Here is a 24,242-nt window from a genome sequence, read left to right as displayed (position 1 = left end):
TAGGAGTGTCGGCTTGGTCGCGATCGCTGGAAGTCACTTCAATTGGATTTTTCCAGGGACCGCAGTGTGATGTTAGCGTCGCCAGCACTATAAGCGCGGCCTTAAAAGTATATAGGGGATCCTATAAGCACTAAACATTTGATGGTGCAGTGTTTCCAAAGATGCAGTGATAACATTCGAGTTATGAAGTTCTTACAAAAGTTCCAGCTACAAATAAAAAATAAAAATATTTTGCATCAATATTTATCTGAAATGAAAAACTATTAAGAGGATTTTGCTATAATGCGGGTTCATCAGGTTGAAGGGAAAACTAAAGGTACAGTAATTGGTACAGTAATAAAAAGGAACAAAGTTTGGTTCCAGTTAGTGGAAGTGGACCATTCACTCTATTGCAGAACAATTACAACTTGTTAACATTATTCATGAAGATTCCTGAATGGGACTTCACCACTAAAGCGCTAATCAGGCTTTAAAATAAATGTGACAGCAAGCCGTTGTCTGAGTAATACCAAGACCACTCACATGCATTAGAACAGGGGTTCCCAACCTTTTTTATAATGTGCACCCCCTGCTAGAAAATATTTTTTATGCAAACCCCTAATTAATAAATCTTATTGCCGATTCATCAGACTATTGCTAACAAACCTGTTTGACTGATCCCAGGCAGTATAGTGTCCTGAGCTTGTGGGTTAACACACACGCTTAACAAGGCCCCAAACCGTCCCTCAGCGTGTAAACACAGCATTGGTGGTGTAGCTGTCACTCACTACAGGGGATTCCATTGTAGATGCAAAGCACTGTGGGGAGCGACTTTGGAAACGCCTGCTGTGCCACCCACACAAAGGCACAGTTTGGGGCCTTACAAAGTACAGGCCCCACATGCTCAGGAACTAATTAATGCCTGGGATTCGCCACTACAGAATTTGTGGGGGCGAACCCCTTGGAAACACCTTGCAAACCCTAGGGGTTCCCTAAGCCCGTGTTGGGAATGACTGCATTAGAAACTATTAGGAGAAGTGGTTGGCAATGTTGGTTGCCATCTCATTTAATTGTACAGCCACAATAACTTCCAAAACGCTTCCTTCTTAAAGAACATCTACTTATACAATTAGCACTATGGACCAACATTCTTGCCACAGAAGCCATTTTGAAAAAATAAATAAAAAATTAATATGTTGATCATTTTAACAACTAGTGGTGATATGAGGCTAGAGGTCATTGGGGGTCACCAGTACGGACACAAATGTAGTTGGTGGAGAGCTCCAATTATGCTTTTTTAACTTAATGTTTTAAAGTATATAAATCATGCAGCATGTTACGTTTGAGATATTGTAGAAGAAATCCGGTTTGAATGGAACGCAGAGGAGAAACTATTTCGCATTTTGTTGATGAATCTACATCAGTTTTACAGGTGTTCGCCATTACATATATATTCATCTATAAAAATGTATTAACCACATTATTTGCCATGAACCAAACATGAACAATTAAAATATAAATTTTAAATCCTTCACCAATATATCCATATATAAAAAGGAGGTGACGGAGAAGGTCTACAGCAAGGAAAACGGGGTCGAACTAACCTTCACTTCTCACTTGCTTAAGACCTTTTGCATTTTTCTTACTGACCAAGGACGGGCTCATTTGGCAGGTTCCAGTTGTCGGGGAAAATGCATTACTACGTTGCTGGTTTCGCTTTCTTGGCGTTATTTCATGCTGTCACACAATAAAAAAGAGAGACAGATGATAAAATGCAATTGTTTAAAACACTTCTACAACTAGGAATGCAAAAATTAATGATGAAATCACATTTAACTTAGGAGCAATATGTGCAGAAACAGCCACATACATATCAGCAATTATTAAATGTTAAAGAGAGTGAGAGTTAAAAAAAAAAAAAAAAAAAAAAAACAACAAAAAAAAACCCTTCATAGTATAGGATCCCAAAGTCCATCCCCCACGGACCACTAACAGTGCAGGTTTTACAGATACCCCTGCTAGAGTACAGGTGGTTCAGTCAAAATGATTGGGCCACCTGTGCTAATGAGAGGATATCCTTAAATCCTGCACTGTTAGCGGTCCTTGAGGACTGGAGTTGGGGATCCCTGGATCATAAGGGATCTGTCCGAATACCCAAGATGGCTGCCAACAGGAAGTGGCCTCACGCCCTCAATGATACATCAGTGGCCATCTTGCTCCTGGTAATTCCTGCCCTCAGTTCCTTACAGGAAGTCAGCCTCTCTTTGGCTCTCATTGCCAGCTTGCCTTTAAATAGCAGGCAGTTGCTCATGGACTTAATAGCAATGGGCACCTTTGGGCAGCACTGCCCCTTTTAGCCACAGTAGTACAGAAAATTCTTCTGCAGGTATTGGCATAAAAAGGTCTCCCCACCTCCTCCCGCATGATTGTCTTTGGTTCCTCCCATAACTAACAAAATATAACCAAGACATTGTTTGCAATATGTTACCCACTGCCATGGATGGGGTCCAGGAAAATAAATAAATTTTCTCTCCTCCAGTTCCCATCATGGCAGTGGGTACCTTTGGGACATAATCAAGCAATACTCTAGGGAGGGAAAGAAATAGACAAAAAATGAAAAATATGCTTGAACACTTTATTTGGTTACAACCACCTGAAGGACTTTTCTGCCAAAGCTTGCTTCGGCTGAGGCCTTAATGTCCAACTTAAACAAATGTATTAAAGGACGACCACTTGGCTGCATTGCATATCTGGGCAGGAGATGCTTGTGCTCTAAAAGCCCATGACGTAGCGACTGCGCTTGTTTAATGGGCTTTAATACTGTACGGAGCCGGTTCTTTTCTTCTATCATATACATGACCCGATCCAACACTGAGGGCATCTACTTGCCTTGATGATATAACGTCAAGTAGAAGTGTTCCACCTTCCTGTTTTAATATGTGGCCATGAGATCTACAAAATCGGGTCACCCCCAGCGATCTATTATTTGATGAAGCACAACCTTGTCCAATTTCCATTCTCCAGGATGTATTACATTTCGACTGACAAATTTTATCAACGGCTGTGATATCACATAGAAGTTTCTCCTCCCAGGTCATCATTTATGATGTTGGCCTCATTAACCTTCTGCTTCCTACTTATTTGTAGATATACTTGGACTACTATAACATTATCTGATCTCATGTTTACGCGCCTGTCTTGTATATACGCCTGGAAATAGTTCACCAGGTTTTCTACTGCTTGCAGCTTCAGAATATTGCCTGGACAACTTTTGCAGGATTTTGAAAAGTCAAGAGACTAAAAAATCCCAAGCTAGTGCTGCACAGCTGAATCAGAATCCCAGTATCACTGATTACCATGTAATTTCCATATATTCAATGATTTGGAAGTAATGAAGGATAGGTATGGGTGAGAGGCGAGTCAATTTTATATATGTAAATCTGGTGACAGTGTTCCCTCTGATGTAGATATACTATATATTCAGTCCAGAAATGATCCAGAAAAAACGAGTGTATACAGCAAACACTGAGCATTGAAAGGGGAGGAGGGGGGGTATATAAGCGAATTGGGTTGAAGTCCAGTGAAGAGTCAGGGCGGCCCGAGCAACCACTCCCTCAATAAATCACAGCCAATGATAACCCCAACCAGATTGACTTTGTTCTATGAATGAATAATTGCCACAATAGCCATAAGCTACTCACTGCACCCGACCTGGGGGCGAGCAATCTCCACAATGCAATAGAAGATAGCAGACCTGGAGAACAGGAACATGGAAAGTAATGCTCCAATAGCAAAAATACTCTTTGAAAAAGCACCGTGTGTGAAACATGTCAGAGGACTACCTTTGTGCAACTCAATGGTGCTAGTGGTTCCGGTTTGTGAATAAATTACCTTCATCAACTTTTCCTATCTGGATCCCTGTTTTTTGCTATTGGAGCAGTGCTTTCCATGTTCCTGTTCTCTAGATCGTCTATCTTACATTTCAGATATCCTCAACAGTTAACATCCAAAAAAGCAGGGGAGCGGGGGACGTCTCCAAAGGAGAAAAGAGAAAATGGACATAGAACAGTATTGCAGAACAAAGTAGGCTTGCAGATGAATTGTAACCTCCAATGGTTATACTCACAAATGGCAGGAATAATAAGGGCATATCCCAAAACTGTGGCAAACGTGGGTGGCTGTGTGCTTGGTTCAACAGGACCCAGGAAAAAGAAGAAAGACCAGCACAGTGCAGATGGTACTATTAAAATGAATTCATCACAAAATAGACCCGTTACAAATGCATGCTTACATAAGGGTAGTCAGTAAAAACATTGAACAATATAAAAGATGCTGCCATGACTCATGGGAGCTAGGCAAGTTGCGTTTTCACCCACTCCAAGCCTCTGCCATTTCTGCAATCGTCGGTTCCAAGATCCGGTATCCCGATGACACCACTGGCACTTCTCCCAGCACTGGTCCTCTACTTTGGATAGTGCTGCTTCCAAACACCGGACTCAATGCATTTCACTGTGTGTCGCTTCCTCAGGAGTATATGCGCTATGGTGAACCATTAAGTGACAAACTCCCCGGCATATGAACACATGTAAAGAAAATATTTTTGTCCGATTTCCTTTCTTCTAATATTTTTTCAGTAGTGGGGGATCGCTATTAAATACGCCAGCTGATGTTGTATATTGTGTGTGGGCTTTCTATGCATTATGTTTAGAAGGATCGTGTAATATATTTGATAGGGGGATTTTTTGCAGGATTTGGCCAACTTCCCTGTCCAATTCAGCAACTGTGCTTCCCATCCTGAATCACCCATTTCCCTATACTTAACGTTGAAGTAAACATTCTTAACATTCTGTTGCAATCGGATGCAGATACTTGGTATGGCCTCCTCAACTCTTTCGTCTGCCCCAATATTTGTTTGACCTGGTCCTGGGGAAGACGCACTATCCCTTGCAGCATCTGAAAGATGACACCCAGAAACGTCAAGGACTGCAATAGAAGCAGACGACTTCCTGTTTATGAACCAGAAATGTTGTTCCAAAAACGTAATATCTCAGCAGAAGCTCCTGGTCATGTGATTTAAAAGGTCATCCAGAAAAGGGTATATCTGAACACCCATCTTTCTAAACTCTGCCACAAATGCGATTAGTACCATGGTAAAGGCCCTTGGGGATGTTGCTAAACCAAAAGGGCAGGGCGGCATACTGGTAATGTTTCACGCTCATCAAGATTGAAGTATTTTCGATGGTCCTTTCAGGGCTATTGATATCAGCCAATCCTCTGACTTCTTTATAGTGCTTAGAGACACCATTTTTAATTTCTTTGTGGACAACTTCCCTTTCCTGACTTCCAGTACCACTCTGATCCCTCCAGACACCTTCTGAACTAAAGACTTTGGAATAGATTTCAGATGTTTGAGTGAGGCACCTAAATCACTAAATTCTTTTAACAGATCTGTGATGAGGAGGTTCATCGCCTTGATCTCTATGCATCTTGAAATGATGAATTTGTTCCTCTGTGGTGTCTCCATGAATTCCAGATGGTTATCTGATAAGATGATCTATTTGTCGTTTATGGATTGAGCCCATGCAATTCTCAATTGTTTCAACTTTACTCCTACGGTGAACTACAGGGCTCCCCTCACCTCAGACATCCTCTCTAGCCGAGTATTCGCATGACAAAAAATGCCACTCTTCCTTCTTGTGGTAAAAAAAAGAACTCCTCCCGCCGGATGCCAATTATTGTGTAGTCTTCTTCCAAATAGATATTCGCTTTGAAAGGCTAGAACACGTTATTCTTGTAAGTGGAATTCACCACCCAATGCCTGAGCATCAATGACCTCCTTGTTCCCCCCCGAGAGCGCTATAGATCTAGCTGCTAAATGAACCATGTCCAGCCATGCCCGAGCGATGAAGTCCATCGCAACTTTACTTCTGCGAAGGCATTTAGAATGGAGACCCTTTCACACATTTCTCTACTGCGTCTTCGCAAAAGGGAGCCAAGCACACCAAACAATTGGAAAATTCCCAATTTAGCAAAAAAGGTCATTTAATGCTCAAGTCAGAGTTGCATCCAACGTTTCGTGCACATGCACCTTCATCAGAGATGCCTCTTCCACATTTGCCACCCAGATATGCATGGCTACGACAACGGTACTGTAGCTACTGCTGGCTTGGATCTTGCCTTGCCGAGCCTGCTGCAAAGAATGCCTCTCGGAACACTCTCCATTTAGCTATCTATGGCATCTTTGAAGGAGACCTCCAGTAACGTAGTTTTGCTGGCGATACCCTTAATCACAGCGTTCACCGTTGGTGGAACCTCCCAGGTCCTGACTTCTTTATCCGAAAAGAAATACATCATCTGGGTGCTAATAGTTTCTTATCCAGTTGCATCTATTCAGCCCCAACTATTTCCCCAACGACCTTATGTAGGGGTACCCATAAACAATTATCTTTCTTCTGACACTCCCTAGCTGGATCTTCCAGTTCTAGAGCTTCTTTCATCGCCTTTATTAAAGCATTCAACAGCTCTCAATCAAAATCAGATTCTTCCCCAGCAGCCCCATGCTCAGAAGAATCCCACTACACTCCTTTAAAAACTTGATGAAAGAGCTCAGACTGTTCTGCTGAGGAATCACTTCTCTTATCCAGGCCGTCTGGCTTTCTTCTGCTGATGAAGTCCAAGGCGATCAGGGAGTGCAAAGACCATGAAAAATAAAAAACATATTCAATGTAGTGCAATATGTCTGATGCTAATGTTTAAACATCCAGACTATAGACATCCAATGATTTGTATACTCACAGAGTAATCTGTGTTTAAGTGTGTATAAAGGTATCTTTAGGTTGCGATGAACTCCCAAATGGAAACTGCCTCTGCATGGGTCTTATGCTATCATCACCGCTTGCATGAGATTAATAAAGAAGAACAGGCATAGTGTAGGCTGCACCAATAAAAGTTTATATGCAGTAGAATGATAAGAAATACACTCGCATGGTTTTTCATATAAAGATAGCGATTAGATCATACGATCATGAGGTGTGCACCCACAGTGGAGGTCCCTGAGACGTCTCTCAGCTCGATACACCAAACAGTCGCGTCTTCCCTCTCCCGCACTTCCGGGTTGGTAACTTGTGCAGGGACTGTCAGCTGTTCGTCTATGGGGCCTCCCTCTTTGATCCGACTGAGTATTCCGTCTAGGCAAACACTCTACGCGTTTCTCCTCATCTGAGGTTTCATCAGGAGTGTTTGACAGATGGAATAGAATGGTATAAATACTACTCCTGTCTATACTATTGGTGGACGGTAAACCAATCTACAAGCATCTAATTAGCATAGAGAACTATCGTCATGATAATACAATATGTTGCATCTCCTAAACAAACATGTAAGGAGTCCAAAAATACATAATATTCATTACGAACATTCATATTATACTTTATTTAAAAGGCTTAAAAAGAACAATTAAAAGGAATACAAAAATATATATAGAAATGCATAAGAGTATATAAACTAACATAGGTCTACACTGAAAGGCAGGTACTTCTGTGAATTAAAGAGACAGTGGTTAAAAAACCCAAATGGACATTTAAAGAAAAACACTCATATTCAGATCAACATTAAGGCCACTGGGGGTCATGGTGTTTAATTCATAAATCCATTTTATTCCATCTGTCAAACACTCCTGATGAAACCTCAGATAAGGAGAAACGCGTAGAGTGTTTGCCATAGACGGAATACTCAGTCGGATCAAAGAGGGAGGCCCCATAGACGAACAGCTGACAGCCCCGAGATACCGCGAGAGCTCCCTGCACGAGTTACCAACCCGGAAGTGCGGGAGAGGGAAGACGCGACTGTTTGGTGTATCGAGCTGAGAGACGTCTCAGGGACCTCCACTGTGGGTGCACACCTCATGATCGTATGATCTAATCGCTATCTTTATATGAAAAACCATGCGAGTGTATTTCTTATCATTCTACTGCATATAAACTTTTATTGGTGCAGCCTACACTATGCCTGTTCTTCTTTATTAATCTCATGCAAGCGGCGATGATAACATAAGACCCATGCAGAGGCAGTTTCCATTTGGGAGTTCATCGCAACCTATAGATACCTTTATACACACTTAAACACAGATTACTCTGTGAGTATACAAATCATTGGATGTCTATAGTCTGGATGTTTAAACATTAGCATCAGACATATTGCACTATGTTGGATATGTTTTTTATTTTTCATGGTCTTTGCGCTCCCTGATTGCCTTGGACTTCGATTTCACCTGGATTAAAGAAAGTAATCCTACCTTGGGTTGAGCTGCATTTTGACCTACCTGTTTGTATTCACTTTACTTATTTTTTCACATATTCACTGTGTTTTCACTTAGACTTAATTTAAGTCACTTAACGTTGTATTTCACAAATCAATGTGTTTAGATATAAGCGCTACTAGATAACCTCCCCCCCCCCCTTTTCTTCTGCTGAAGTAATGCCTCTGTAGCCACTTTTGAAGTCCCTTCTTCTGGCTGTCCCCCAGACTGCAGCTTCTGGTGCCGTCGTACGACATAATGACATCATTGCTACTTTAAGGCCTCAGTCATGCTCAGGTGCTCACATATCAAGCCGACAAGTGGAACGCGATGCGGTCTCTGCAGACTTTCCAAAAAGGCCCCGTGCTCCACCAGGACGTCTCTGCGGTTTAACCCTGGTCGCAAGGGCCTACGACTAGCGAACTCCACCGTTGCGTGTGTCGGAGTTTCAGGGGGAGAGATTGACAACATCCGAATTGAACTGCACTAACAGTCCAGGGAAGTCTACTTAACAAAACAAAAAAACCTACTAAGCTGTAGGAGAGGAAGAGACTATCGTGTAGGAGGTGGGGAGATCTTTTATGCCACTACCTACGTAAGAATGTCTGTCCTACTGCGGCTAAAAGAGGGAATTGCCCAAAAAGTGCCCATTAAATAATTTAGTTAATAAAAAAAAGTGCATCTTGGCACAAAGTTAAGTATAGTTTTGTTTTTTCAACATAAAAAGTGCAATCAATCGATTTCAAACATGGTTCGTAGGCATGAGAAATACAGCGCAGAAAAAAACCCCAGCAAAATTCTATTCTCTGCTAATATGGCTGTATAAGAATGTAGGAATAATCTTTATATACATGCTATATCGCCTTCCCTCTTGACTGCCTCTTCGCCATTAATACCCACACTAACACCCACCATTAGCATGAGAAGATAATAAACTAGTATATCATGATACATTTGGCATTAGCCAAGATACATTTGGCATTGGGACTACACCATGACGGCATCTACAAACATAACAGTAATAGTTCAGTTTTATTTTTTATTGTGGTAACCGTGGTGTAATTTATAGTTGTGGTGGTCCATTATGGCTTAATTATGGCAGATTTGCTGAGGCAAACAATTATGTTCTCTACATAAAAATGCTTATCCAGTTTTCATTTCCCGTTTGCATATTCTAATATGCAGAATGTAACATTATCATAATTCCATATTGATTCTTCTACTGGTAGACGACAAGACTGCTGCTAGTGCAATTACACAGCTCAGGGCTGATAAATGACTCCCCTTCAAGTTCTAACATATTCTATTTAGAAAATGACTTCAAGGCACACAAAAAATACACTTGTCTTTTTTCTCTATTACAGGTCCATCGAGTCGACAGGTTTTAAATACAATACACTTTATACTGTACGTAAAAGCTCACACACTAAGCACGCACCTAATACGATCTAGACCGGATTATAAAACTCTTACAAATGAAAGCCTAAAACATCTTGCCAAACACTTAATTAATATGCTCCACTGCGAATGCTAAGCCACTCCACTGCCTGGGAAAAGGCAACAATGAAATTTACTTGAGAGGTGGGAATTGTCCTCCCTGCCGTGATGCTTCACGCACCTTGGTGATGAGACAGGAGGAAGATGCAGTGGAGTTGAAGGCCATGATTGGCATAGCAACGGTTCATTCAGCATGTTACAGAGACCCAAGCACGAACAGAATACTTACATTCTCTTCCCCAATTGGCTCCAACCTTAGTGATCTTCTAACTCTGAAAAGAAAATTGAAGATGCACAATTCAGATCATCACACATTTTTCCTGCCTATGCAAGGTATTTAGTCTTGGTATAGAGGATAACGTTAAGGAACGAGCTGCCATGGGTGCTTAGCAGAGGGAGGTTTTGTAGATAAATGCAGGAAGAGAAACGGCATTCCCATGGGCATGAGAAATTAAGAAAATAAATATTTTACAACATCAACGTTTTGGTCATACATGTGGACCTTTCTTAGGAGCCAGACAGAATTTGTAGGCGTTAAAGTGGTGTTGCCAGAACTCTCCCTCTTTCCCCCTGACACACTGTCCAGAATTGAGAGCAGGGGTGGGCTGCGTCCTGGGGCGCTCAGTCTATCCCTCCCCCACCCCTTGTGCCTTCGCGCTCTCAATTCTCCTTCCTTCCCCCCACCCCCTGCACAGCCAGTTGCAGCCACGGCTTGTCACAACACGCCCTATCTTGCTCTATGCTCACAAAGCAGGATAGCATGCGCAGCTGGCGGTTGCAGCGGTGACTGACAGGTGTCAGCACTACGCCAGTGGCAACCTTTTTCCACCCCTGCCCTATACAATATGCTGTGACGTTGCTTCCCTACGCTGGAGAAGACATCGGCTCTATTCAAACGAATGCGACTCAATTGTTTCTTGACACAAGGAAGCAGCATATCAATTAAGGGCCTACAGAGGTGAATATCATACGGCTGATGGCTCTACAAGTGAAGCAGTTTGGCGAGTGACCACACGGCAGAAACCGGATCTAAAAAAAATAAAAAGTGAAGCAAAATGGAAACCAGTAAGCATATGTATTATAGACATAAATATCTAGGTAAGGTGCAGAGGTTTCCTTTGACTTATCTGTTCAAATGACTGGTGCCAGTTATTTCTTCGATTTGGAAACAGATGGATTGGTCTACATAAAGTAAATGACCCTTAAGAAACTATGTTCTACCATACAGAGTCAGAAACACGCCAAGCGCTCCTTCTCTTGCCAAAATCTGTTCTTGAACTGGATGCCCAGCTGTTAATAGCAAAGCTGGAAAAGGAGAGCTGAATATTTATAATGCTTTCAATCTCACAGCTGTCATCTAAAGAGCAGACATTAGCATTTTATTACATGAAGACTAAATACCTATAGCAAGAGTGATCTTGAACGTCACAAAACATCTTCGCACTTGAAGCTGGCAATAATTATATATATATATATATATATATATATATATATATAAAATCAAAAAATAAATAGATGATACCGTTCTGTGGCTAACGAAATGCTTTTATTTGTGCGAGCTTTACACTCAGTGTATCTCGAAAGCTCGCACAAATAAAAGCATTTCGTTAGCCACAGAACGGTATCATCTATTTATTTTTTGATTATTGAAGCTCGGCTAACACGGTACTGATACCTCTACATGTATATATATATACACACACACATATATACATACATATATATATATATATATATATATATAGCATACATTACCAGCAAAGGTAAGGAGACAACAGCACTCAGAAGGTATAAGCAGCTATAAATTGTATTAAAGAAACTTGCACATATATCCAACGTTTCGGTCTGCTGAACGGGACCTTCCTCAGGGGAGTGCAATGTTTTTTTTTGTTTCGTTTACATTTTCTATGAATTCTGGTGATTTTCAGGGTTTTTTCATGTCTACCTAATCTCTTCTGTTACAGTATAAGGCTGCTGTGGGATCTTGTTGGATTTTTTTTCTTTGGGAGGGTATTACTAATCTTAGTGGTGGGGCGGCTTAAGGAGTTTCGCCATGCTGCTCCTGTTTCAAGGCACCCCGTGGTTGCCCTTGATTCTCTTGCCTGGAATAGTAATATGGCTGTAAGGACAGCTTTGACTTGGGCAGCCAAAAGATCCAAGTGCGAGTTAATAATGATGTGATAAGTATATGACAGTACCCAGTGAGAATACAAACACTAACTGTTCACTAGATCCAAACAAGTAATATTTTCACTTTAAGGAAGCTTGAATCTCACCAAGGAAGCCTCAGATAAGTTGTTTGGACCACAAACACACACAAAAATAAACTGTAAGAGTGAAAGTCCTCTGTGGGTATGGACCCTGCTTACTGGACACTGAACTGACCTGCAACATGTTACATTTTATACATACAAGTAGCATAGTGCTAGGTAAAAAAAAAAAAAGGAAAGTTTTTTTTTAGCACAAAACCAACGATCTTAAATCTTAGTTTTAGGTTACCATTATTATTATTGTTGTTTATTTGTGAAGCGCCAACGTATGCCACAGTGCAGTACAATGGGGTACAGTTATGTATCTTACATAAACAGTTACATACTGTACATGTGAGGACAAACATGCACAAACAGATACAGAGAGGTAACGAGGGCCCTGCCCGGGAGAGTTTACAATCTAGAGGTTAACATTGTAACCTTCGGACTGCACTGGGCTCTGGGGAGAGCTTTATTTTAACCTCCCGGACACATATTTCAAACGGTTATCGCTCTTAAACAGATCATCAGATTTTACAAATAAAAAATAAATAACTTTAAAAAAAGCATTGTGAAGGGCAAGAAGAGATCTCTTAAAGTAAAAACATAAAATGACAACCAGCGTGGATTGTGCCATTAACACGGGAGTGATCAACTCCAGTCCTTAAGGGGCACCAACAGGTCAGGTTTTCAGGATATCCCTGCTTCAGCACAGGTGGCTCAATCAGTGGCTCCTGAAAATCTGACCTGTTGGTAGCTCTTTAGGACTGGGGTTGGTCACCCTTGCTTTAACATGCCCCCATCCTCCAGCATCTCCCAATCTCTGCCAAACAAAATGATCATCATTTCTGGCACTCAGGAGAATGAGAGGTAGAGGCTGGAGTGCAACTGAAAGAATGCAAAAAAGGAACCAACCGACCACAGCAATGTGATATAAAGCAGAATTACCAGAAAAATAACTGAAAAGGCAAAAAATATTAAGGGACTTTACAATACAAATGGTGCTGGTATGCTTTCGTTAATGAGGACCTTCAAACATTGACTAATTTCTAGGGGGTAATTGTGTCAGTGTTAACTCCCCTATTTATTGTGATGTTGCAGTGTGTTGACAGCATTGCAAAACATCTGCAATTAGCATTTCCAGATGCACTAGTCTAAAACATCAGACTCAAGGTCTGGATAGTAACAATCGGCTTACAAATGTATTTAAAGCAGCTATCCTACTTGCTGATGGTTTAATACATACAGATGTTCTGTAGAATGTGAACTTTTTCAAAGATAACACCACATCTTCCATTATAAATCAGAATATCAATTTTCCTAGAATTCAATGCATTCATGGTGCAAAATATTACAACATAACCAGAGGGAAGAACAAAGCTCACTAGATAGTTATTAGAATACACGCACTCCATATTAAGAGGATACACTCCTAAGAGGAAAATAAACATCCCCCAGGGGATAGTGGTATGGAGTACACATTTTCATATCTACCACATGTTCGTATCCAACTGGCGAATCCGCTCAGCGAGTAATGTATTTGTAATTAGAGGGCATTGTATACAGTCCATAGGCAGCCACTTGCTTCTATTTTTACAAGATGTGTTTACTAATAAACTGGGGGCTATGTACTGGATAAAGACTTGTGTTTTCAAAATGAATTGAAAGAGTGCATGGTGTTAAAAACTCATTAGCAGCATATGTTGCGCTGTTATAATTCACGTTTTTCCATTTGGAGCATGCTTTCTTCTGTGTATGATGTGTGCCATGGTCATACATATGAATGAAGAATTATCTGCATCTACAAGCATGTCTTTTATGCCAAGAAAAATTGAAGTTTAATATAACATCATTTATATGTGAGCCACAGACAGCATCCAGACAGCTCAAACACCCCTAGCATCATTTTTTTTATTTTTCTTCACCTTTTTAGCATTAAGTGATTCAACTTGCGGTTTACGAGTGTCAAAATAAGAAGTTATGGAGGTGTTAAGACTCGCATATTATAATTGGGGGCGTCACTGTCTTTATGCACACCTTTCTCTTTTCTGAGAATGAAATGCTTGGCCAGGTCTGAGGCGACATCTAACTCCCCGCATAACACAAGAAACGTCGCCTGTTCTCTGCCAAATGGGCTTGCAATGCTTTGCCCCTCTGGCAATGGATGGGTTAAATAAACGTCATTGATTGAAAATGCAACTACCAGAACACACACACGTGTCTATACAAATGTCTATGTGCCGTGTACCACACACTATAAGGCTGAGTTCAGACAGGCTACTAGACGTCCGCGCCGCTGTTGGGCGATGTGTGCTCATGCCCAGCAGACAGAATGACGCGATTGGAGGCGGTACTACTCAGCCATTTCATTTAAAAAAAAAGAAACAAAGTGTGTGTTTGATTGGCTGGCGAAGTACACGTGACGAGGCTGCCGCTTGAAATCCAACTTCAGTCGTCTCCGAGTGCAGCGGCGTCAACGCTGTACTTCGCCGGCGGGTGTCGTTTTCAGTTTGAAAACTCACACACACCAAAGCGCAAGAGTGCTGAACGTGCGCGCACACGACGCATCGCAGCCTGTCTGAACTCAGCCTTATGTAATTGTGAAGTGCTTTGAGTCCCATCGGGAGAAAAGCGCTATATTAAAGTGCATATATTTACCATGCATCAGAAATAAACTGACATTTTCCTGGTGCATAGACCACAAAGTGTGGGGGAAACTGTATAGAACATATTTACATTACAGAGAGAGGTTAATGTTTAGTGTGTGCTTAATATTATTTTCCCGAGGTGCTCAGGCAGCTCTCACCGCCATACTCACGGCATACTCAGGGTTATTATTCCCCCCAGCTGCCTGCCGGAAGGGGAGCCGGGTGTATGCAGATAAGCGCCAGGCACACAAGGAAGAACCGCCCCCCGCCGGAAACAGCGACGCCGCCACTCAGGTTCCGGCTGCAATTTGTGTTCAGGGCAAAAAGATCTCAGCCCCCATACCGTATCTGCCGCTGATAGCAGTATATACAGCGCGGCGGCCGAGCGAAATGAATGCAGATATGCGGGGTACGCTCACACAGTGCCGGCCCCTTCCCAGCACTCACACAGTGCCGGCCCCTTCCCAGCGCTCACACAGTGCCGGCCCCTTCCCAGCGCTCACACAGTGCCGGCCCCTTCCCAGCGCTCACACAGTGCCGGCCCCTTCCCAGCGCTCACACAGTGCCGGCCCCTTCCCAGCGCTCACACAGTGCCGGCCCCTTCCCAGCGCTCACACAGTGCCGGCCCCTTCCCAGCGCTCACACAGTGCCGGCCCCTTCCCAGCGCTCACACAGTGTCGGCCCCTTCTCAGTGCTGGACTGACACGACTTGATGCAGATATTACACAGAGAGACAGGCCATCGTGCGACTGACATATCACACGGCTGTAGGAATATCACATGGCTGTATACTTTCTATAGCAGAGAACCAGTCCCATACTGTGCTATGTAGGGGACCTGCCCCCAGTACAAAGAGGATGTAAAGCCTGCGCTGGCCCCCGTGACAATATCATGGGCTGGGATCACATGCAGAGAGGATGGGGGCAGGCTGACGGGATAGCACCGGTGTCACCGTGATACACCTGTTGCCGGGAGGCGGTTCAAGCCTGCCCACACTTCCATCCGCTAAACATGGCAAAGCCACTTCAACCATACGTCAGTTCCGGCTCTGTGTCTCCATGGCAACCGCAGAGTCCTGGAAGGCGGCGGAGCTGCGGTGTAAGCAGCGCTAGGGGGGAGAGCCGGGTACGGGCGATACCGGGGAAGCAGGGGACGGCACCGTGTCCCGAGGCCTCACATGTGAGTCTCAATAAACCATGGGGGGGAGGAGCAAGGGCTCAACTCCAGTCCTCAAGCCCCTACAACAGGTCTGGTTTTCAGATATCCCTGCTTCAGCATAGGTGGCTTAATCCACCTGTGCTGAAGCAGAGACTGGTTGAGCCACCTGTGCTGAAGCAGGGATATCCTGAAAACCCGACCTGTTACAAGGGGCTTGAGGACTGGAGCTGAGCCCCCCTGCTGTACACCAATGACCATTGATCACCAATGATATTCAGGGTGCGGGTTTTATTTAATACACAGACACAGTCTCTGCCCCACAGAGCTGACGATCTGTGTTTGGTGCCCGAGGCACAGGGAGAAACAATGACTTGCCCAAGGTCACAAGGAGCCGACACCGGGATTTGAACCAGGTTCCCCTGATTCAAACTCTGTGTCATTGTTATCATTGTAGCCCTCTTTCCCCCTAGGGTAAGTAGTCTACGGGTGCTGATTTTACCTGTTGGCTCGCAGAGATCCCAAACCTCCTCCACGGGGAGCCGGGGTGATACAAGCAATACAACTTGGTACAGCGCCTCCACCTGGGAGGGATCCCAACGTAGTGGGAGTAGCCCCTCCCAGGAACCTCAACACTGATATACACACAGTATGTGATAAGAATAACCTTTTACTGAAGAACATATAATAAACAGTGATAGCCGGATAATAACTACTGGTTACTGCTACCCCTTCGCCTCGCAGGGCTTTATCCCACCACCGTGTAACCCACACCGTGTCCACCGTACCTGAGGGGCCCTCAGGCTCCCAACCACCCTGGTGTCTACAAGGATAACCGCCACACCCTTATATGTGGTCAGCGCTGCCACTATGGTGTGTGTATACTGTTGGTGCACTTTAAATATAGGTACCTGCCGGGTGCTCCAGAACCCGGGCGCACCGAGTAGACAATAGGGAGGATCCAGCGATGTCATCCGTGACGAGTCTGCCTTCGCGTGGGGTGATATTCCGCAGAGTGATCCCACACGCAGATAGTCTCTCTTGCTCTGGTGATCTGGTCCCAGATCACAATACTCATGGCCTTGCAACTTGCAGCTGTGTCCCTGGCTTCTCAAAATAGCTAATGGGCAGGGTCCCTACCTAAGGGCCAGTCCCTGTAGCAGCCACAGTCTGATTGCATGAGTCGGGGCCTAGGGGGGATCTGGCCTAGTGCAGAGGGTCACAGACCCCTGCATATACCTCCTACCCTGTCCTCGTCCCAGCACCGACTGCCCTTCCTCTCTCATTGCGCCCATACCCCTATTGGCCGATCCCGCCATGTGATCCACATGCCCCTACTTGGAGTTGTAGTCCCTTGCGGAGCCTTCCCCTATTGCTGCTGCGTGCGTCTAGGGTACTGCGCATGCGCGAACCTGCAATAGCCACCACTGATTCCTCTGCGCATGTGCGGACCTCCGTGATGTACACGCGCCCACCCAACATGGCGGCGCCCTGCGGAGGGAGCCGCTGACGAGCCCATTGCCACCTGCACCTCCCCGCAACAGCAGAGGTAAGGGGGGGGGGGTGACCGAGGAGCCATGGGGGACCTGTCTACATCCTCCCCCAGGAGAAAAACACCAACGTTCCCGCTTGGGAACAGCGTCACACAATATTATATAATAAAAATGCAGTTATCATATATATACAACTTATAATGTCATATCAGCTCTACATAAGATTGTACATTTCACTGAACATCACTATGACGGATCTCACTTTACTGCAGGCCCACTGCTAAGCCTCATAAGGGGGTGCCCCAAATTGATCATAGGTCATCCTCATTGGAGTATGACCAACTCTTTGGCTCCGGCGGAGCTGTTCTTCAGTCACCCCCTCTGGAGAGTAACCAGCATAGTCCTGAGGCTCAGCCTCTTCCTTTGAGGGGCGTAATGTCTCTGAACAATCTCTTTGAGGCACAAACCACGGACTCTGCGGATCCAGAGGCTGGCTCGCGGGAGCCACCCTATTAGGTGCTTGTTCACGGGCCCTTTACCTGTAGCTCCTCCGGGAGATGCCCCTGGAGTTCGGGGGCCCCTTTGATAGGGTCCCTCCATAGGGTCCTCAGAGGTGGTGTCCGTTACAGTTTCTTGACCAACCTCTGATGAGTTCGGCTCACCATCCAGGGGAGTAGCTGGTATCTCGGGCTCATCATCTCCCACTTGCGGGATGGGGAGCAGATGATTTCTGTGCCATACCTTTACTCGGCCCTCAGAGTCTTTTATGCGGTAGACCAGGAGGCCAGACATCTGTGACTCAACTTTGTAGACGCCATCCCGCCAACGATTGGCTAGTTTATGCTTTCCCGGGATTCCCAAGTTGCGGAGGAGCACGACGTCTCCAGGGCGAATTTCCCGGTGTTTGACCTTATGGTCATAGCGCCTTTTGTTGCTAGCATTAAGTTTTTCAACAGACTTTTCGGCCTGTTGGTAAGCCTGTTGTAGACTTTCTTGGTCTCTTTACGTACTGAAAATGATTGGAATTGTGTATTCCATCCGTGGATACCCTTAGTTGTACATCCACTGGTAGCCTGGCTTGCCGCCCGAACATAAGGAAGTTGGGGGAGGAAGCCTGTGGACTCATGGCGGGTGCAGTTATATTCTTGTACCAAGGTCTCCACATGCCGACTCCACTCTGTCTTGTGCGCCCCGGTTAACGTGCCCAGCATGTCCAGTAGCGTCCGGTTAAACCGCTCTGGGAGAGCGTCCCCCTTTGGATGGTATGGGGTTGTCCGGGATTTAGTAATATCCAGAATTTTGAGCAACTCCCGAATTAAACTGCTCTCAAGGTCCCGACCTTGATCTGAATGCAGGCGATTGGGTAGGCCATAATGCATAAAATATTTCTCCCAGAGGATCTTCGCCATGTAATGGCCTTCTGTTCTTTAGTCGGGAAGGCTTGAGCGTATCGTGTGTAATGGTCCGTAATGACCAACACGTTGCATATCCCTCGTGCATCAGGCTCAATGCACAGGAAGTCCATGCACACTAAGTCCATAGGGCCTGACCTCTCCAGATGGGCCATTGGCGCTGCTTGGGTCAGGAGGGTCTTGCGCTGAATGCACCTTGAGCATCGTCGACAATGTCGTTCCACCGCCTCGCGGATCTTCGGCCAGAAGAACCGGTCTCGAACGAGTCCAAACGTCTTGTCGACACAGAGATGTCCGTGCTCATCGTGTAGCGCCTTTAGGACCATATGTTGCAGGTTCCTGGGGAAAACCAGTTGTCGTCTATCCGGGTGATTGTGATATCGCACCACCCGATAGAGTAGTCCGGTATCTATCTCGAACTTGCCAGCTTCTCTCATAAGAATGGCGACCACGTCACTAGGGGTGCGCTTTAGCAGGGAAGGCCGGTTTTTCTGAACGGCTTGGCGGATTACAGTGTTTCTGGATGTGTGTTCCTTTATATAGTAATGCAGTGTGTGTGCAAAGACTTCTCAGAGACCATTTCCTGCGCTCAAGAGCTTACAATCTGATGTTTGGTGCCTTAGAGGCAGAAATGCATCTTATTCCTGATGTTACATCTGCAGAGTTCTGTTGATCTTCATTAATTTGGACTCTGTTTCAGATAATATTAAAAGCATAGGAGTGTATATCTTCTAAAGTCTCCTGTCGGGGAAAACCCAGCGCAAAAAAAACAGCACCAGATCAATCAAAGAAAAGGCATCCCATTGTTGAAAGCAGTTGAAATTTTCTTTAAAAAAATTTGTTGCAAGTTGTTTTCACTGGATTTACCCCAGTTTTACAACTGAGATACCTTAGTAAATAACAACCTTAATGTGTTCACCTGCAACTTTATTAATTATACATTTAATTTTTTTCTCATTTATATTTTTCAACATGGAAGAAAGTAAGGTTTTTTTAAACATGTCCTGTACAGTCTTGTATTTTCCAATGTCAGAATATGGGATCCATGGCTATGATAAATACGTGTATAATGTTTTCAGGGTTGTGATACTGTACATTACTTTAGACCACATCTACATAGAACCACATTTTGGTCTATTACACGGTATCTTAATTTACATCAAATTTAATAGGTAATCCGAATTCTGAAAACTGGTTTTGATAAAATAGTCCTGGTAACTCGCCGCAAATAAAATAAAAACTTCTAGCTGGAGTTGGACAATATACCCATTTAATAGTAATATTGTGGGAAATGGTACTATTGGGGTATTGTTATGAGTCAGTCATGGGAGTCATCGATGTTTTTGGGACACCCATCCCAGGGAATGGAATCCTTTTGGTGACAAAAAGGCCCTCCCTGCCAACGAGTTCCAGAACTCATTGGCAACTTTAACCCCTTGAGTGCCGGAGGGGCCGCGGCACCAGATTGCCTGCCTGGCGCATCGTGATCCCGTGACAGCTCTTCAGGGCCATGGTGTGATCCCGGCGTCACTGATTACAGAAGAGGAGGAATCTCGTGTTTCCCTACGTTCCAGATCACGCAGATCGTAATGTCCCCTAGAAAACACGCTGAAAAAATCCCATGTTGTGGCCGCTACGTCATGAGGCCCTTGAAGTGCCAGACCATTCGACGTAACGGCTACATCATGAGGCACTCAAAGGGTTAATGAAAGAAAGAGCACTGTCAATATTAATGGGTTTGCCCCCCGTGGTCAGCGGCACCTCTCCTTCCCAAGATAATCAATGTTCCCCTCTTAACCCATTCCCCACCCCCATCGCTGAATTTCAGGGGTAGGAGGGGGGTAGGGCTGTTTTTATTTATTTTCAAATGTAATTTATTGAAAACTTATTTAACTTATAAATAATATTTATTTGTAACATGTTTTCATATTAATTAAAAAATAATAATGTTTGTTATTGGCCAACCCTACCTCTAGCTTTATGTACATATTTATATTTGAAACAAAAATATGTTAACATTGAAATATATTAGCCTTCCCTTTCAAGCCTCATTTTTATTTTGTACCCGTGTTCGGTTTTGTTGTACGTATGGTGCTTATTTGTAATGATACCAGTTAGCAGCAGCCTGACTGTGACATCTTATCCCTATGGGGTCCTTTTAATGCTGCTGTAATATGAAAGTGTCAGGCATGCGGTCTGTGTATTATAAATAGGGTACTTCATCCATGATAGGCGGTTATTATCTTTCTCTCCCAAGTGTAAAAAACCTTTATAACTCGGGGAGGTGCATGTGATTTAAACCTCATGAGCAAGAATCCAATGAGTCCTGAAGGGGACCCTAAGTGCGGCTCTGTCTTGGTGCTGAACTTGAGATATTCAATTCATTATACGGAAATATATTGCTTGAAGTCAGCTTGTTAAAATAATGTTAGAGGCTGTTAGACCAACAACATAGCAAGATTTACTGTTCCACCATCCTGGCCTTACAAGTACTTATAGTCAGCCTTGGTGTGCTTACAATTTGTGGCTACAGAGACTAGACAATAGAAGAGAAAAAGCCTTCCACTATATCATGAACTAACATTGTTACTAATTAAACTCGGTTCTGTTTTAGATCTTTGGCCTATGCCAAACAAGGACTTTATAATCTACATTTTATAAAGAGCACAATTTAAATCAGTAATATATTGTTTTTATTGTAATAACTTCCAGACTGTGGGACCTCCCAGTGCTTGTTCTGGTTATGTAAGATAATTCTTGATGTCTCGTGCTGTTTCATCACAGTGGTTATACTACAAGTTATAAAGGTTTCTAAAGCACAGAATCTCTGCTCATAGGGATGGGCACAAGATAAAAAGGGGTTTATGTATTATGCCGCAAAAGTGCAGATCAGGGCAGTTATCACATAGAAACTCCCATTCCTTTAAATGGGAGTTTTCAATAACAGTGCCACGGGTTGCACTATGGCAATTTAATTAATAACTCCAAAAGAGTAATGTAGCTGTTATTATTTTATAATGGGCAGCAGATTGGCTACAATCCTTATTGTGATCCATGTGTTTTAATAGCTTTCCCCCCCCCCCCCAAAGACGCTAGTGATATTCAGAGGGGAGGTGTTATCAGGAGGCTCCGATTATTATACAGCTAACCTGATTGTAGCATCTAGCTGTATAGCTTATCATGAAATGTGTCCTTTTTATAATAATGCATTAAACGTTAGACAGGTTTAAATTGAAATGGAAATGGAAAGCCGCTGATGCATTCCGGCACACATTTATACGTTACATTGATAACGGAATGAAAGAGAACACTTGGTCATCAACTGAAGCTTATGAGATGAGAGTGTAATCCCTGAGCGAAACAGAAAACAAATATGTTAAACTAAAGAAAAAGATGCGATGGAGCGGTGGGTAGATCAAAGAACACCAACTCAAAACTGTATTAATACTCATAACCCCTTCCACATCACACTGTATTTTGGACCCCTGTAAAAGTAAAGGACCTAAACAAGATCTAAGCAGATGTATGTACATCAGTGTAAGTCCAGTTTGTCATACACAGTACTGTATTTGCTCTGATGGAACCAATGGGAAATACGGACATATATAAGTCCCATCAAAATGATCACAGCGGCCTCTCTGTCTAAGTATGTGCACATATATAACATTCATATGTGCGAGCACCATGCAATCAGGCAGCATGTAGGTTTATAGCCACGGGAATGTGGTGTAGTGCTTTATAGATTCTTTTCTCTGGTGTGAGTGGAACAGTTTAGTTCCCTGGCTAGGTGTCTCTGCTCCAAATAAAAAAAACCTATTACAAACTACAGTATGTTGCATGTGTATATATAGCATAAAACACACATTAACTGTGTCTCTGTAATTTGTAGGATGGCAAGCCTTTCTGGAAGTAATGTATCACTCGCAAGTCAAAAACATACAGCCAGTGAACGCCAAGAAAATAGGAAACTTCAGCCCAGTGAGGAAGAAATCTTCTACTCAAATTGCCGAGCAGCCTACCTAACCGTTTTTAAAAGCAGTCTTGACAGCATTACCCGGAAAGAGCAACTCTGTTTAGGTATTTAAGGATTTCAGCAGTTCACTGAACATTAAGATCCAAAACAATGATGTTTAATTATGTAAAGTGTCTATTATTTGAGTGAGCGTCACATATTGGAAATAATTGTATTCATTACATGAATCCTCGGTCTGTCACTGATGTCCATGGAGTTTCAAACAATGAAGTCAGAATTATTATATTGGTTATTTTTTAGTGTGTGTATATGTATGTGTGTATGTGTGTGTGTGTGTATATATATATATATATATATATATATATATATATACACACACACTAATATATATCTATATACTGTGTGTGTGTATATATATATATGTATATATATATATGATACGAACCAATCCAAAGACCAGTAAAGAGACAGCAGACCGCACAGGGTTAATCCAAAAATATATATTCACAACATCAAATACACGTAAGCCAACGTTTCGGTCCCACAGAGACCTTCCTCAGGGCCGTGCCTGAGGATTGGATTAACCCCGTGCGGTCTGCTGTCTCTTTACTGGTCTTTGGATTGGTTCGTATCATACTTATTCTCTATGGGACTAGCATCTGCTATTACAACCTTTTCTACTACAGTGTGCTGACTGACCTTCATGTGTATATATATATATATATATATATATATCTATATATATATATATATATATAGATATATATATATATATATATATATATCATACACACACTAATTGCTTACACATTCAAGTGAATCAAATTTGTCTCAAAGTGGTTTGATACATTGACGCAGATTAGTGCACCATGAAAGTGACGCTCTTTGCATCATATCACCAACAGTGTAATTTTATCTCCGGTTTTCTATAATAATCTGCTTCTGTGTATTTATACTGTATGTTATGGTAATTATTGTGTTGTCTTTGCATTGATTTGATACAGTGATACACTGTAAAACGATAGCACTGATATTGAAGCGCTCTGGTATGTTGATAGAAAGATCAATTCTAATGACAAGTCGGATTTTTCAGTCCTGGTGCCCTAATTACGCTATGGCTAGTTTAACAAGCGGTCACATTCAGCAGATGTGCTTAGTCTAATGAAAGCTTTGAACATTATGGCAAAAGATTTTTTTTTGTTAATGGCAGGTTTCTTGTAATCCCAGATTCAAAAATAGTAGTGGAGAGAACAAATGTTATCTCCTCTCTACTTCTTGTGCCTTTCATCTCTTTCCATGAGCCACTTAAGCAATTGACCAATTTATTATTATATGAGCCTCAGTGAGAGTCAAGGTCAGAAAGAACACGGCAGTTAGAATACCAAATCTTTCCCATGATTAACTGTCAATTAATAAGCTGTGTAAAAGCCAAGAGCAAACCCTCAGAAGGAGAATGATGTTATTACAAATAATTTATATGGTTCAGTAGAATATTTTTACAGACTTAAAACATTTCAGGATGCCTTAAACACAAACATTA

The 24,242-nt window shown here is 43.0% G+C and overlaps 2 protein-coding genes across 11 annotated transcripts in view; one reads left to right on the top strand and one right to left on the bottom strand.

The window, feature by feature from the left end:
- ITGB3BP (integrin subunit beta 3 binding protein) overlaps positions 1 to 15,661 on the bottom strand; it is a 42,040-nt gene extending 26,379 nt beyond the window's left edge. Inside the window, exons 1-3 of one of the 6 annotated variants that reach the window (XM_075615927.1) lie at positions 15,341 to 15,661; positions 9,894 to 10,044; positions 1,584 to 1,716 (exon numbers count right to left, since the gene is read on the bottom strand). In XM_075615927.1, the coding sequence (XP_075472042.1) occupies positions 1,584 to 1,716; positions 9,894 to 9,947 (187 nt within the window). In that variant the 5' untranslated portion in view covers positions 9,948 to 10,044; positions 15,341 to 15,661. Of the gene's footprint in view, positions 1 to 1,583; positions 1,717 to 9,893; positions 10,045 to 14,679; positions 14,806 to 14,839; positions 14,994 to 15,340 lie in introns of those variants that run through there. The other 5 variants (XM_075615928.1, XM_075615925.1, XM_075615929.1 and 2 more) reach the window with 5 other exon arrangements.
- EFCAB7 (EF-hand calcium binding domain 7) overlaps positions 15,060 to 24,242 on the top strand; it is a 36,008-nt gene continuing 26,825 nt past the window's right edge. The window contains exons 1-2 of one of the 5 annotated variants that reach the window (XM_075615921.1): positions 15,060 to 15,078; positions 22,619 to 22,806. In XM_075615921.1, the coding sequence (XP_075472036.1) occupies positions 22,620 to 22,806 (187 nt within the window). In that variant the 5' untranslated portion in view covers positions 15,060 to 15,078; position 22,619. Of the gene's footprint in view, positions 15,079 to 15,304; positions 15,529 to 15,567; positions 15,849 to 17,355; positions 17,374 to 20,211; positions 20,316 to 22,618; positions 22,807 to 24,242 lie in introns of those variants that run through there. The other 4 variants (XM_075615919.1, XM_075615918.1, XM_075615922.1 and 1 more) reach the window with 4 other exon arrangements.

This window comes from Ascaphus truei, chromosome 10 (genome assembly GCF_040206685.1).
Source record: "Ascaphus truei isolate aAscTru1 chromosome 10, aAscTru1.hap1, whole genome shotgun sequence".
In the NCBI taxonomy this organism is placed as follows: domain Eukaryota; kingdom Metazoa; phylum Chordata; class Amphibia; order Anura; family Ascaphidae; genus Ascaphus; species Ascaphus truei.
The sequence above is the reverse complement of the archived record's forward strand: the minus strand, read 5'-3'. Positions and strand labels throughout refer to the sequence as shown.